Source organism: Miscanthus floridulus, chromosome 14 (genome assembly GCF_019320115.1).
Source record: "Miscanthus floridulus cultivar M001 chromosome 14, ASM1932011v1, whole genome shotgun sequence".
In the NCBI taxonomy this organism is placed as follows: Eukaryota; Viridiplantae; Streptophyta; class Magnoliopsida; order Poales; family Poaceae; genus Miscanthus; species Miscanthus floridulus.
Window position 1 is genome coordinate 95,928,073 of NC_089593.1, and position 16,746 is coordinate 95,944,818.

At 47.3% G+C, this 16,746-nt stretch overlaps 1 protein-coding gene and 1 pseudogene across 1 annotated transcript; both read left to right on the forward strand.

Moving 5' to 3' along the window:
* The first annotated feature begins 161 nt into the window (after positions 1-161).
* On the forward strand, positions 162-7,387 carry LOC136504054 (probable LRR receptor-like serine/threonine-protein kinase At3g47570; annotated as a pseudogene).
* Positions 7,388-12,423: 5,036 nt separating this feature from the next.
* Positions 12,424-16,342, forward strand: LOC136505146 (probable LRR receptor-like serine/threonine-protein kinase At3g47570). Its single transcript, XM_066500250.1, is given in 5 exon segments — positions 12,424-12,486; positions 12,691-13,483; positions 14,341-15,769; positions 15,912-16,140; positions 16,142-16,342. Coding segments are annotated over 4 exon segments (2,295 nt in total). The 5' UTR covers positions 12,424-12,486; positions 12,691-12,961; the 3' UTR covers positions 16,257-16,342.
* The last annotated feature ends 404 nt before the right edge of the window (positions 16,343-16,746 follow it).

Genomic DNA, 16,746 nt, shown 5'->3' on the forward strand with positions numbered 1-16,746 from the left:
TTTTGGGTACAAAACAAAAGCTGCTGCAGTTGGCAGAGCAACTTTTATAGAAAGGCCCTCTCTTTTATTGTTTTTGCAAGGGAGCAGATTGTGCGAGAATTACGTACAGTATATTCTAATAAAGGCAATCTCTGCCATCGAGGGGGCTTTAGGTAAAAAAGATGCACCACCCGGTCGCGTCCCGCCGCGCCGCCGCGGGGAGCTCACCGCCGTTCGACGGGAGGTGCCCCCCTCCGCCGCCACTCTCAGCGCGAGATGACGACCCCGTACCGTACGCCGGTGCTGCTAATAGATTATGCCCCATCACATCACAAGTGCGCGTGGCGATTACTTCCCAGAAAATTTTCTTGCGTGAGTAGTTTGATCCCATGATAATAATATATATGATACTTATCAGACTATCAGTTGAACATAAAGATCCTGTTGCTTATGCAATGACACTTGGTGTTGACGTGATCTGAAGGATCTGAAGTCCACAAAGGCTGCTTTCTTAGTTCTGCTTTGCACGACAGGGAATCCATATGCTGTCCTGTATCTGTATGAATAGAAATTTTGTTTGACTTTGGTTAGATGAGTCTGAAACCACACACAAACGTCATCTGCATTAACTTTGTTTAGATTTGAATGGGACTGCATCTCACAATGCCATCATATAATCTAGGGAAGCAAGAAACACTTGCAGTCAGCCCGTTTGTTCGCTCGATCGTATTTGGTTTATAAGGCTCTTCCACATGAGAAACACAGTGACTAGGGGAGGAAAACGTGTGCTTCCAACTAATCCATGCTTTGATTCTTTGCTAGGAACCGGGGCATGGTGATAATTTTCACCGGGTGCTTTCAACATATTAATGATGTGTTCTGGTACATTGTTGACTATAATAGCACCACTCGGGATCTTGTATTATTATTTTTTTCTGTGTGCAAAATCGAAGAATAATGATCATCATTATGTAAGCACATCGTCAATATATCCTGATGACTCACCCTTTTGATTATCAGATGGTTATTGCTTGAAACAAAGTTGTTTTTTACTTACTTCTTTTGTAAGACTCTTAAAAATCACATCTGAACTGGAGACGGTATGTACTGATGGGTGATGGGAACCTTGTCCCCTGTCTTAGGTTTCTAAATGAATGCTGTTTTGTTCTCACCTGTGTGTTATGTTTATAGGCCACATGTGCTGATTTGTTAGAGTTGGGTGATTACCGGCTTTAGTAGGTTTGGTGAAACCTTTCAAAGAAGTTGCAAGTTTCAAATTTTCTTTTCAATGAATAGGTGAAAGGAAACAAAGCAGGAATGGTCTGCCGTTGGTTTCGTTGGTTATATCGATTATAACCCATCTCAAACCAGGACCTAGTCTTAGCTGATTATTGCATGCCTTCCTTCTTCCTTGCAGAAGTAGCAAAAAGTACCACTCCTTTTGGTTATTCCATACTTTAAAGCGAACGAAGGAATGCAAAACAGGAATGAAAGAAAACACAGGAATGGGGTGTAGGTGTTGTGGGAAAACAGAGGAATGGAAAAACACAAAAAACATATAGATAGGGGTGTTTGGAACGTAGAAATTATAACACAGGATTCCCAAAACATGAGGTGTGATTAAAATAGATGAATACTTGTTTTATTATTCAAATATTTGTCATTACAACGTCAAATTTTAATTAACAAATAAACATATGTGTAAAGTTTTTTTTGCAAGGAGTAAAGAAAAAAATTAGTAACAATTTAATATAATTAATAGACATGTGATTATTCCATGGCGGGAGCAAGACAGCAATAGGCAAGCACTGATAACAGCTGTGATTAGCAAGCCACCGAGCGAGAGATGAAGATTTTCCTTGGTTCTGAGTGGATTCTTTTTTTCCTTTGAAGGGTCTATTTGGAATGCGGGATTTTTTCCCCATTCCTGCGTTTTTCCTGTGAAATTGAACTGATTCCTGTGAAATTCCTGTATGATTCATGTGAAATTCCTGCGTTCCAAACAGGCCCTAAAATATACATGGCTTTGTTCTGTTCCGGAGGAAAGGAAATATGATTTCCCTTGTTCCAAACGGACCCACGCATTCCCTTTCCACAGGAATGGCGAACTCCAGAATTCCTATGGAAATCCTTCAATCCAAATAGGTCCTAAGAGGGGGAAAATTCAGCTGGCCTGCAGGCTGCAGCTAATTGCCTGGTTCATGAGAGAGCGCAAAGAGCAAATTCTTGTAGTTTATTATATGTCAATGTTTTAATTAGGCTGTATCTGCTAATAGCTACTTCTGTCAAGGTCTCAAGGATACGCAATTACTTCGAAAGTCGAAATCTAGGTGAGCAGTTGAAAAGGACCTGAGCAAAACATCATTGTCTTTGGCTTGCCGTATTACTCTCTAAATCACATCAGCATCTCCTGAAAGCTACACTAGGGGCTAGGAATAAACAAACTTGGAACGGTAACCTGGCTCTAGTCGAATTCCTCATTTTATCGTTCACACTGTGTTCATATATCACCCTAGCAGTCGCACAAAGTCCTCAAACACACAGTTGAATAGCAAGCAACTATGTGGGGCAGTAGCAGGGCCTCTTTAGCATTAGCGATTGCAGATACCTGCTCATAACCAGTTGTCTCATCCATGCTGTTCAGACCCTTCATATTTGCAAATCTCAGTCCACTGATGAGCAAGCACTACTTGCATTCAAGGCCGGCATCTCTGGCGACCCGGGCAGGGTGCTTGCTGCATGGACGCCTACCAATGGCAGCATGAATGCCATGAACAACATCTGCCAGTGGAAAGGTGTCTCATGCAGCTCCCGACGGCACCCTGGCCGTGTCACCGCGCTGGAGCTGATGTCATCCAACCTGACAGGTGACAGGTGTGATCAACCCCAACCTGTCCAATCGGTGTTTCGAGTAAACATCAACGAGTAACAACCTGTTCGTTTCGGCTGAATTGGCTTATAAGTCATGGCTGAAAGTACTGCTGGCTGGTTTGGCGTGAGAGAAAAATACTGTTCAAGCCGTGGATTATAAGTCAGATACGAGCGAATAAGCCGAAACGAACAGGCTGTAAATTTGTATTATTGCGCGTCTGGCTCGGATGGTGTGCTAAGAGGACACACAAGGATTATACTGGTCCGGGTTGAATGTCCCTACATCCAGTTTCGGACTGCTTGCGTTACCAGCACTGAGTTTGTAGTAGGGGTTATAAGCTGGCGAGAGAGGAAGGAGCTTCCAAGTCTTTGTGGTTCGATTGCTCGATGCTTCTACTTGCTCGATCTATCGGTCGATCGATCTCTTGCGGTGCGGTCAACCGATGCCCCTTAGTGGGACGCGCTGCTATTCCCTTTGATAGGTCCAAGAGAAAGCAGGGGGTTACAACGGAAGGGAAGAGGGGAAAAACGAAAAGAGAAATAAGGCTCCCAGGAGTGTGCCGTCCTCCTCTTCGCGTGGGTCCCGCTAACCCTGTAGATCGTGATGGCAGCGGCGTCGCACCGGGGTCCTGTTGGCCGCTGTAGCATACGTGCGAGCGTCGTGCGCCGTTCTTGTCTTCTATCCCATCCGAGAGGACGGAATGGTCAAATGGTCCCCTAACAGAGGCCATACGGGGGGCTGGCGGTACAGTGTTAGTCAACTACGCCGGTTGACTGATGTTGGACGGTTGTCAGGTAGGGAGTTGGCAACATAGTGCTGGCCCTGTTGACAGCGATGAGTGACGTGAGTCTCCCAGCATGGCCCGATGCGACCGCCAGTCGCATCAGGATGCGCCCGAGACGTGCTCTCGGGCATGCGCCTCCATGCCGTAGTGGTTGAAACGGTTCGGGTCCTACCTTGGGGCCACTACTTTTGTCTAGTAGCAAATCTGACCCTCAGGGGACGGGCGAGGCGAAAATCTCGCCCTGGGGGCCGGGTGAGAAGGAATCCGACCCTCAGGGGTCGGACGAGGCGGAGTCCTCCCCGTGGGACTAGACGAGTCGGAACCCACGTCTTGGGGTCGGACGAGGCGGAAACCTCGTCCTCGGAGAGAGCCCACGCCTTGGGGTCGGACGAGGCGTGGCCCGGCCCCTGAAGGTCGGACGAGACCGTAGTTGCGTCCTTAACCATCGGATGAGCTGACGTGACACTCATTAATTCTTTGTCTCGGATATCCGGATATAGATATCCGACGCTCTCCTTCCTCCACACACACAACCTCTCTAGCAACCGCCTCTCTGGCAGCATCCCCTCGGAGCTTGGCATTCTGCGGCGCCTCCAAGTCATCAGCCTAGGGGGAAATTCCCTCACTGGTGAGATACCCACATCTCTCTCCAATTGTGCTCGTCTCACACATTTGGAGTTGCAGCAGAATGGGTTACATGGTGAGATCCCAGTGAACTTGAGCAACTGCAAGGAGCTCAGGGTTTTCAACATCAGTGTGAATACCCTGTCCGGTGGTATTCCTCCATCATTTGGGTCGCTGTTGAAACTTGAGTTCTTTGGGCTTCATCGGAGCAACCTCACCGGTGGCATTCCCCCATCTCTGGGTAACCTCTCATCACTCCTGGCATTTGACGCCAGTGAGAATTTTAATCTGGGTGGTAACATACCAGACGTGCTAGGGAGACTAACCAAGATGAATTTTCTCAGGCTAGCTTCTGCTGGCCTTGGTGGCAAAATCCCAGTCTCATTGTTTAACATATCATCCCTTTGGGTACTTGACTTGGGAAACAATGACCTATCTGGTGTGCTGCCTCCTGACATTGGTTTCACGATAACGATACCAAGAATTCAATTCCTTTCTTTGTACAACTGCGGGCTCAAAGGGCGCATCCCCATGTCAATAGGCAACATGACAGGACTCCGTCTGATCCAGCTTCACATCAACAGTCTACAGGGGAGTGCTCCGCCTGAAATTGGCAGGCTGAAGGATCTCGAGGTGTTGAACCTGCAGTCTAACCAGCTTGAGGATAAGTGGGACAGGGACTGGCCTCTGATACAATCACTAGGGAATTGCAGTAGGCTATTTGCACTGAGCCTTTCCAATAACAGGTTTCAAGGCGTGCTTCCCCCTTCTCTTGTCAACCTTAGCATTGGGATACAACAAATCTTAATGTATGGAAACAAGATAAGTGGTTTGATACCCACAGAGATTGGTAAATTCAGCAACCTTCGTGCTCTTGCGCTCGCTGGTAATGCCTTGACTGGCACCATTCCAGACACCATTGGTGGTCTTCACATCATGACTGGGCTAGATGTATCTGGCAACAGGTTATCTGGTGAGATCCCACCTATGCTTGTTGCCAACCTTACTCAGCTTGGTATCCTGGATCTGTCACAGAACGAATTGGAAGGAAGCAAACCTGAGAGCTTTGGGAATATGAGAAATATTGCAGTCCTGGACTTGTCCTTACAATACGTTCAGTGGCATGATACCAAAACAGCTTGTCAGTCTGTCTTCTCTAACCCTGTTCCTCAACCTGTCTCACAACATCTTCTCAGGTCCAATACCTTCAGAAGTAGGTCGACTGAGCAGCCTTGGGGTTCTGGACTTGTCGAACAATAGGCTCTCAGGAGAGGTACCACAGGCGCTCTTGCAGTGCGAAGCAATGGAGTACTTATTTCTCCAGGGAAACCAGCTTGTTGGTAGGATTCCCCAATCACTTAGCTCAATGAAAGGGCTTCAATACTTGGACATGTCACAGAATAACCTGTCTGGTTCAATTCCAGATTACTTATCGACGTTGCAGTACTTGCGTTACCTGAACCTATCCTACAACCAGTTTGATGGACCAGTGCCGACAAGAGGAGTGTTCAATGATTCAAGGAACTTCTTTGTTGCTGGGAACAAAGTTTGTGGTGGTGTTTCAGAGTTGCAGCTGCCAAAATGTTCTGGTGGTACTGATAACTCTGGTAATAGGTGACACAAATCAAGAACTGTACTGATCGTGTCTATTACCATAGGATCTATCTTGGCCCTAATCCTTGTCACATGCACTTTTGTGATGTATGCTCGAAAACGGCTGAATCAGCAGCTTGTGCAGAGTAATGAGACATCTCCTGTTCCAAAGTTGATGGACCAGCACTGGAAATTATCCTATGCTGAACTGAATAGGGCTACTGATGGGTTCTCCACAGCTAACCTCATTGGTGTTGGAAGCTTTGGTTCAGTGTACAGAGGAACACTAGGCAATGAAGAGCAGGAAGTCGCAGTAAAAGTACTGAACCTCCTACAGCATGACGCTGAGCAGAGTTTCCTGGCTGAATGCGAGGTGCTGAGAAGTATCTGACACCGCAATCTTGTAAAGGTCATCACAGCCTGTTCGACCATGGATCACAGTGGACATGATTTTAAAGCTTTGGTGTACGAGTTCATGCCTAACAGAGATCTGCACAGATGCTTCATCCATTCACTGGGGAAGGTGAGAGTTCCTCTCGTACGCTAACCATGGCTGAAAGAGTGAGCATCGCACTCGATGTCGCTGAGGCTCTTGACTATCTTCACAACCATGGCCAAGTACCAATCGTGCACTGTGATCTGAAGCCGAGCAACGTCCTTCTTGACCACGACATGGTTGCCCATGTAGGAGACTTTGGGCTGTCACGGTTTGTTCAGGGAGCAAACAGCGACTCGTTCCAACGCACAACCAACACTGCTGGAATCAAAGGCACCATTGGATACATTCCTCCAGGTACATAGCACACTATACTAGTTTGATAGTTTTTGTTGTCACTTACAGAATGGAAAACCTAAATAACAGTGGCATTATTGCATTCGATAACTTTGCCCTTAAAATTTTCCAGAGTATGGAATGGGTGGCTGAATTTCAGTGGAAGGTGATGTCTACAGCTATGGGATTCTCCTGCTCGAGATGTTCACTGCAAAGCGTCCAACAGATCCCTTGTTTCAGGGAGGCCAAAGCATCCGCAGCTATGTCGCAGCGGCTTATCCTGCGAGAGTAATGTCTATCGCTGATCTCGCTCTGTTGCAGCGCGAAGAGAAGAACCTGGATGAAGAGAGCCTGGAAGAGTTCCTTGTGTCGGTTTTTCGAGTCGCGCTGCGATGCACCGAGGAATCACCGAGAGCAAGGGTGCTCACCAGAGATGTCATTAGAGAGCTTGCTGTTGTAAGGGATGCTTATGAGTAGCTGCATGTACACCAGCATGTTACTGCTAAAATTGTTGTACAATACAATAGCATAGTTTTTGCTGGCTTCATGGCTTGCCTCAAGAGGCATGTCTGATGAACGAAGCATGACCACAGAGTAGTATAGCACCGGAAATTTTTTTTCATTTTGAAAGAGTGAAAGGAACCATTTCATGATTGGATTAAGCACAGTGTGGATGGGTAGCTATTCTGCTCAGTTTGAGAGTGGACCTTTGTGTTAAAATGTTGACTTGTTGTCTGCTATAGTAATATAGTTGAGCCCAGAAGAGCAAGGTGGTGTTGGTTGCCCCTCTTAAATTTTAGTCGTTGTTCTATCGAATGTTTGGACACATGCATAGAGTATTAAATATAGACTAATTACGAAACTAATTGCATAGTTTGCGACCAATTTGCGAGATAAATCTTTTAAGCCTAATTGATCCATGATTTAACAATGTGGTGCTACAGTAAGCATACGCTAATAATGGATTAATTAGGCTTAAAAATCGTCTCGTGGAGTACTGACGAATTATGTAATTTATTTTTTTATTAATATCCGAACATCTCATACAACATGCTCCCGATATACCTTCTAAATTTTAGTCACTGGATCTAAACACCACCTAAATGCTTTCTTAACAGGGAGGAGCACATTTTCAATGGCGTTTTTGTTTGGGAGCTGGTCATCTGCATCCGCATTTATAGTGTCAAAAAAAAAGTGTGAAGAGGACCGGGAAGGCTGCCTTGGGCTTGGTAGGCTGCGACGTGGCGTGCGCCTGATAACTGACGTGATGAAACCGAAAGCCTCATCCTTGTTTGTCTGGACTCTGGAGTAGGCGGATCTCCACTGCTCTGCTGATTTTTTTTTAATTTTAACACTTTTTAAAAATTAATTTTAAATCTAACGTGGTCGTTTTTTTAAACTAACACTTTTGGCCATGCCTATTGCCCTGGCGCAGCTAAATGTCTGTGTCGCGCTATGCATGGTGGCGCGGCACAGGGCTGACGTGGCGGTAACCGGGTCCGCTGACCGCTGACGGGGCAGGTTCTGCCACGCCACCGACCTTGGCGCGGCTGTGCCAAATAAAACCCCGCTGCCAGTCATGCCTGCCCGAGAAGCAAGCAAGCCTGACCGCCGCGCCCGCTGCCATCCCGGAACACGTCACGCCAATAGTAGGAGTTATTATAAGTATTGCTTAACGTAAAGTCAATAATGAATTTGTTTCTATATTTTGTTAAATTTTTTTCACGGCCCAATAGAGAATTTGATAAGTCAATGATATTTTTGGCCCCATATTGTAGGATCGGCGGCGACGCGATCATGGACCCCGGCTTCCTCGACCCCTCGCGCAAGACGCCAGCCACCGGCGTCGAGATACCCCGGGACTGCCGGTTTTCAAACTAGTTGCTACTTAATCTCACAAGCAGTGATGACGCGACACATTGAAACGGATATGAAGCAAATACCTAAGTTGACAAGCTGCCACATAACATTTTAATTGGTTTGACATAAGTTCGACATAACATAACCAACTAAGCCTGCAAGTTTCGGACGCCAATAATAGTTCGACCTAACAAACTAAGACCCAGGAGTGTAAGGATCCCTCGGACGCCTTTGTCTCTTCGGATTTGTTGACAACACATTGGGAGTGTAGCCAACGTCGGTGTGGTCGTATTACCGGTGCGTACGGCTCGTACCTTGTAAGTATGTGATATGCACAATTACTTAGAATTCTTTATGATCGTTAGTTCATGTAGCCTACGTATTTAAAGAAACTACCTTTGTTAGTACCTGTGAGGCTCCTTGGGTACCAAGCGGGGCACCACCTAGCTGAGACATGCCGATCTCGTCATACGGCCAATCTTTCCACTGGTCGTCGTCGTCATCATCGTCCTCCTCGTCTTCGGTTGCAGGGTCCTTGCCAGTGCTATGATGTGGTGGTGTACGCACCGCGGAAGTGGCACCTGTCATCTGCTGAGAAGAGCCGGCTGGTATCCTCAAAGAGGCTGAAAACGTGGCACCCGACCGCGCCGGGAGTGGCGGTTCCTCATAAGGAGTGTCCATACAGCTCAGCTTCTGAGCTAGCTTCCTGCAGCTCTTCTTCACCTTCTGCATAAATAGACGTTAAAGTTAGTGCATTTTTCAAACGCATATACACTGAATAAATATTTTCAGAACGGACAAGTTTATGTTTACCTCCACAAAAGCCGCGAGAACGCCTGGCCCTAGCCCTCTAGACTCGTGAAGCCGGTACACTGCTTCGTTGGACAGCCTCGACAATTATGTCGCCTGGGTACAGAAACGCGGTTGAACAGTTTTAGTATACATACTTAATACCAAATGGATAACAAATTGTACCATTCAAGTATCTTACCACGTATCTTTGTAGCAGGGCTCTCTGTAGCTGTGTGTCCTCTCTAGTGGCAACGTCGTACACATCTTCGATCACATCTTCCTCCGAGTCCTCGCCAATCGCTTCCTCAGTGTACGGGGGCTTGATATGTGTCCTCGTAGACCCGTGAAGCCAGCGCTGGTACTCGTCGAAGGTGTGCTGGTCGTGTGGAGGACCCGCATGGACCGGCTGTCGTTCCCTGGTCTCCTACAAGTGGATGTGCGCGTTGTGTGTCACGCGCTAATCCTTGGTCTTGTACCTCTTCCTGTGGTCATACCTGCAACAAAACGATGTTAGTTGTACCACACACACCTCTGAATTGTAGCTCTGTTATTAATCGATAACTCACTCGTGCAATCCTTGGTTGGTGGAGTAAAGCGGTGGTGGGCAGCCTGTCATTCTTCCAAACTGTCTGCAGACCCTGATGGGCAAGTGAATCTTGACCACGTGGAAGAAAATAAGAGGGACGTTGCAGCGATACTCGTCTGACTCGTCCCTAGTGATAGGACTGAGATAGTACTGGAGCTCTGGAGCATCCCAAGGACACCAATGCACCTAAAATTTCGTAATTGAGTTAGGTTGTGATATAGTGTAGATCGAACAAGACGCATGTATGATAGTAAAGAGAGCGTAACCTGGTGCTGTGTCAGGACGTCGAGACCGTCCGTGTACTCCCTATACTTACGCCTCATATTCCCTCTAACTAACTCTGATTCTGTCCAGATAAATAGAGCTGTAGGGAGTGTATCATGCATGTTCCATTGCTGCATTGAACACGATAATGAATTAGCCATTAATAAACTCATCATATGTAACCATATCGAAGAATATAATGAACCGAAGTACTTACCGGTAAACCAATACTAAGTGGCCTCCCAACGGGCCATCGTTCCCAACACCAAGCCTGGAGTAGGTACGAGCAACCCCTAAGGTTCACGTACACTGAGGTGCGACGGCAGGCAACACATAGCTGTCGATACGTTCATGCTAGGACTGCGCTGCCCCAGTTGTACGCCGCTATGTTCTCCCACGGCTGGCATAGTATGTCAAGGAAGATCTAGCTGATGGTGTTGCCCGAGACGTCTGGGAAGAGGAAAGCACCAAGAAAGTGCCAGAGCCAAACTCAAGCGAACCTATCGATCTGAGCCTCCTCAGCCTGTGGGTCCAAGTAATCAAAGCGCTCCGTGATCCAGGACGACGAAATACTAGAAGTTTTCCTGAAATTTACCAAACAAAATGAGACCCGATGGCTGCAGAAAAGCAATGTAAGTATTAAATAAGCTTCAATTTCTCACTTATTTTTTCTTGGAAGCCTCGTCATCTGGTGGAAGAAAGCCAGTAAACTGAGCCACCAACTCCCTCCAGTGATCGTTGTCAACTATCCCTGTCACTGGAAGTCCCCCCAATCGAAGGCCAAAAATAGCATTCGCGTCCTGCATAGTCAAGGTCATCTCGCCACAAGGTTGGTGGAACGTGTGGGTCTCAGGCCTCCACCTGATATAAGAATAGAACGACTGTTACTTGCCTCAAATTTGTTACAAGAAAGTTTACGTACAAAGAATGCACTCGCATCTGTCTACAGCAGCAGTAAGTAGTGCTGGGTCAAGGGGCGAAAGACCGTGGTTGACAACACGGACAAGCTCGAGGAATCCGGCTCACCGTATGTACGGCGCGTAATGCTCGTCCCACTGGTGCGCCCTGGTGTGCGTGCGGGGCCTCAAAGGAGGCAAGGCCACCCCTACGTCGTTGTCGCTCAAGATATGTGCTCGGTGCTGGTCGTCGTACTCCACCTCAAGAATAAGGTACAACGGGTGCTGCGTGGGTGGGGCCATCATGTTACAAATTGATAAAAAAGCGTTAGAGTATTCAAATTAACAAAATTCAAATTAACATTATGTAACATTGCAAAATTTGAACTACTTGTTATGCAATACGAACACAATATGAAAGCACATGTATATATTCAAAGTAACATTAACAGACATATCACGCACTTGTAACATAAACAACTTCACTAGGGATATAAGCATTTGACGAAACTTCATGAAGCCATCAAAATCGACGTATCACGCACTAGTAAGTAAACTAGTAGGTATACCCAAAATCCCTAATGAAATAACTAACTATAAACTAATTAATAAATACCTAATCAATTCCTAAATCCAAATTCCTAACTATACTAGAACACACAAACTCGAACCTAAAAACTACCTACGTAAATCACAAATAAATTCACTAACCTAACTATCCTAAATCAGTAAGTATCCTAAATTTGACAAACTATCATAAATTAATAACAATCATAAAACCATAACTATCCTAAATTACTAACTATCATAAATCACAAATTATCCTCAATTACAAATTATCCTAAAATAATAATAATCAAAATAACATGAAATCGAGAGGGAGGTACCTTAGGAGCTGACGGTCTTGACGCGCCGGCGTTGTGCGGCGGGACTGGCCGGGCGCGGCCGATGCGGGCGCTGAGCGGCAGGAGTGGCCGGGCGCGGAGTGGGCAGGCGGGCGCGGCGTAGGCGGCCACGGGAGCTGCGTGGTGGCTGGCGGCGGCGGGGCAGAGGCGGCGGCGGGCGGGCGGGCAGGCAGGGCAGCGGGCGGGCGGACGGCCTTGCTGCGGGGTTTTATTTGGCGCAGCCGCGCCATGCTCGGTGGCGCGGCAGGACCTGCCCCGTCAGCGGTCAGCGGACTCGGTTACCGCCACGTCAGCCCTGTGCCGCGCCACCATGTATGGCGCGGCACAGGTATTTGGCCGCGTTAGGGCAATAGGCGTGGCCAAAAGTGTTAGTTTTAAAAAAAACCAACCGTGTTAGATTTAAAATTAGTTTCTAAAAAATGTTAAAAATAAAAAAAAATCGCTCTGCTCTCCCTCTCATCGACGTGCCCCCTCAAGCTTCCATGCCGTGGAGGTGGCCGGTGACCAACAGCCTCCCTTCCCGGAGCTCTCGGCAGTGGCGCAGGCGCCGACGCGACAGGTATGCTGCCAGCCAGTTCATTAGTTCGATTCAGAATTTACTCAAGGATTGACTAGTTATATTTTACTATAATCATGCCTGTCATTTTTCCTCAGCGTTAGTTAGTTCATCTTCCTTACTCACTGCAGCAACAGTTTTTTTTAAAAAAAATTCTGTCCTGGTGTGTTCATTTTACTCTTTCATGTGCATATTTGAGGCTGGCAGGAGACTCGACCTAGTCCATGTGACATATTTGAGGCTGGCAGATGTGAGTGAGCTGGCAGTTGGGCGTTGAACTCCACCGACCGCAAACCTGCTGGCGAGACATGGATTGAATGAAGAATGAACTCACACGACTCACAGTGCGTGTAGCTCTTTTTTTTTTGTGGAACAACACAGTACGTGCAGCTCTACCGTGCATATCTATAGCACTAGCAGGATACAACACAAGATATTTTGAGCTCTGGTGGTTGAATTTCAAGGAACAAGGATATATATGTATGCATCATCAAGATCAAACATGGTTGAACCACACACAAGAATGGAGGTAGCAAGAGCTGGAGCACGTCTCTCCTATCTGGCCACCAAATCCATGTGCGTGCTACTCCTTGCTGCTTCCTTGCTGAACACTAGCCGTACCACCGCACATGGTGCTACCACCTCTCCTCCATCAGCGGCGGCGCCGATCGCCACCGACGACCAGGCTCTGCTCTCCTTCAGGGCCCTCATTACCGGCGATCCTCATGGGGTGCTGACCTCATGGACGGCCGGCAATGGCAACAGGAGTGCTGCCGTCAACGTGACCGCCGGCGTTTGCAGCTGGAGAGGCGTGGGATGCCACTCCCGGCGGCACCCTGGCCGCGTCACCTCGCTGGAGCTGTGGTCCTCCAACCTGACCGGTACCATCTCCCCGTTCCTCGCCAACCTGACGTTCCTCAGCATGCTCAACCTCTCGCACAACTCCTTGTCCGGCAACATCCCCTGGGAGCTTGGCTTCCTGCCTCGCCTCTCGTACACTGTAGCACGAAGATGATTTTCTCTCTCTACCTTTCTGTCTCACTGTAGCACGCGCACTGTAGCGGCGCGGGGAAAAGCTAGAAAAGTACGGCTTCCCCGCTTCGATGGACAGTGCCGATGTCAGTGAGAGGGGAGACGAGGAGAGAGAAAACCGGCTACAGTGCCAAAGTCAAATAAGCCGGAGCCGGCGCGAGCCGTGCCAAACAGGGCCTTAGTGGCCAAATACCAGACTCCTTGGGACGGCTGACAAAGCTCTAAAGTCTCTTGATTTAGCTTACAACCATCTCAATGGCACAATCCCAAGGGACCTGTTTAACATCTCATCAATCACTACGTTTGAATTATCCGGCAATAGTGTTCTTTCAGGTGTTCTCCCGTTTGGTATCGGTGTCACTCTGCCAAACCTCCAAAATCTGATCCTCAATGACTGCCAGCTGAGTGGTCGAATTCCCCGATCCATAGGGAACGCGTCGCTGCTCAAGTACATACAGCTTGGTAACAATGAGCTTGAAGGGACCGTGCCACTGGAAGTAGGCAACCTGAAGGATCTTGAGGTGTTAACAGTGGGAAACAACCAACTGGAGGATAAATGGGGAAGTGATTGGGAGTTGATTGCCTCGTTGTCCAACTGTAGTAAGCTTTTTCACCTGTCTCTTGATTCTAACAACTTCCAAGGCGTGTTCCCGCCTTCTATCGTCAATCTCTCCAACTCGATGCAAAAGCTTCATCTAGCACACAACAAATTCCATGGAGCAATTCCTTCAGATATTTGGAAACTTTCGAATCTCACCATACTTTACTCTCAGGGGTAACTTCCTAACGGGCAGCATTCCTCCCTCAATTGGGGAACTTTACAAGTTAGGAATTTTAGACTTGTCCGAGAACAACATTTCTGGGGAAATTCCTCCTACACTAGGGAACCTGACAAACCTTTCCATACTTTACCTATTCAAGAACAACTTGCAGGGATCCATACCCACAAGCTTGGGGAAGTTGCAGAACATTGCTAGTTTAGTCTTGTCATTTAACCAGCTTACTGGCTCAATACCGGTGCAAGTCGTTAGTCTCTCCTCTTTAACCAGTTATCTTGGTCTTTCATACAACTTTCTCACTGGTCAAATCCCATCAGAGGTAGGAAAATTGACGAACCTGGTATTATTGGATCTGTCAGTAAATCAACTATCTGGAGATATTCCTGCAACTTTAGGCAAATGCGTCGAGCTAGTGCAGCTTCAACTGAATGATAATCTTCTTCAAGGTACCATCCCACAGTCCTTGAGTGGATTGCAAGCAATACAAGAACTGAACATTGCGAGAAACAACTTATCTGGTCCTGTTCCAAAATTCTTTGCTGACTGGCCAAGCCTGGACTACCTGAATTTGTCCTATAACAGCTTTGAAGGTTCTGTTCCAGAAACAGGCGTCTTCAGTAATGCAAGCGCATTCTCCGTAGCTGGTAACAAGGTCTGTGGGGGCATTCCAAGTTTACAGCTTCCCCAATGCCCCGTCAAAGAATCTGTTGTTGAGAAGAGGAGACCAAGGAGAGCAGTGCTTATAGGCATTGTTATTGGTTCTATATCTTTGTTTCTCCTTCTTCTTCTTGCATGTGGCCTTCTGTTATTCATCATGAGGCAGAGGAAAAGGGCCCCTAATATCCCTTTAGCACAGGATCAACATTGGCAAGTGTCATTCGAGGAGATACAAAAGGCAACTAATCAGTTCTCCCCAAGCAATCTCGTAGGCATGGGAAGCTTTGGGTCAGTTTACAGAGGAATTCTGAGCCCAGGTGCACGGCAAGTTGCAATCAAGGTCATTGATCTTCAGCAACATGGAGCTGAGCATAGTTTCTTGGCTGAATGCCGTGCCCTGAGAAGCATTCGCCATCGGAATCTTGTTAAGGTCATCACTGCTTGCTCCAGTGTTGATCACCAGGGAAACGATTTCAAAGCGTTGGTCTACGAGTTCATGCCGAATGGGGACCTCGACAAGTGGCTACACTATAGGCATGAAACACAAGATGTGGCACCGAGGAGGAGATTGACCATGTCTCAGAGGGTGAACATCGCTCTCGATGTCGCTGGGGCTCTTGACTACCTGCACCACCATGGTCAGGTGCCTATTGTCCACTGTGATCTGAAACCAAGCAATGTTCTTCTTGATAGTGGCATGGTTGCACATGTGGCGGACTTTGGTCTCACACGATTCATTCGTAAGATGGTGAGCAACTCAACAGAAGAAAGCAGCACTTCGATCGGAATCAAGGGCACCATTGGATACATCCCTCCAGGTACCTTTTTTTGCGACCGTGTCCCTAGACACGTATTTCATTAAGAAGAAGAATTCATTGCTTAATTTGTTCCTTCTACTGAGATATTTCTAACCAAATTAAAGGTTCTTACATTGTCTAGTGATTTGCTTGTAACCTGCAGAGTACGGAATGGATGGCAATGTTTCCATCCAAGGCGATCTGTACAGCTATGGCGTCCTCCTGCTCGAGATGTTCACCGGAAAGCAACCAACAGATGTCTCATTCCAGGGAGGCCAAACTCTACAGAGCTATGTTGCAGCCTGCTACCCGGACAAGATAATGGAGATAGTTGACCCTGTTCTGCTGCCTCTGGATAACGGATAGTTGACCCTGTTCTGCTGCCTCTGGATAACGGATCTTTCGAGTCGGTTTGCAATGCTCCCAGGAATCCTCCAGAGCAAGAATGCATATCAGGACTGCCATCAAAGAACTTGAGACGGTCAAGGATGTCGTGCTGAACGACTGAGGAGATTGAGCAGAGTCTCTCAGCGACAGAAACACATATATAGACTGTAAAACATGACAAAAAAGGGTTAACTCTTTACTTCAAAAAAAAAAGTTAACTGTTATGAATTAGTTTTATTTTAGTGTGTATATATGTTGGTTCGGTAGAAGTAGAATTTGCCATCAGAGATCTTATTGTTGTATATGATGAGTGGGTCTGTACTGTTCTCTTTAGAGCCCGTTTGGCCGGGCTCCGAGCGGCTCCGGCTCCTCTGACTCCTCCATGTTCATCTCTGTAGTGACACTGTTCATCGGAACTGTTTTTCTCTCTCCTTCTTTCCTCTCTCGCTGACAGCGCCGGAGCCGGAGAAGCTCGTTTTTTTTTCCTCCTCCGGCTCCCGCTCCTGCGCGCTACAGTTGCGCTACAGTGTGGGAGCCAGAGCCAGCGGGAGCCCGACCAAACGCGCCCTTAGTATGTATGAGATAGATGTCTCCCATAAAATCAATCCAGT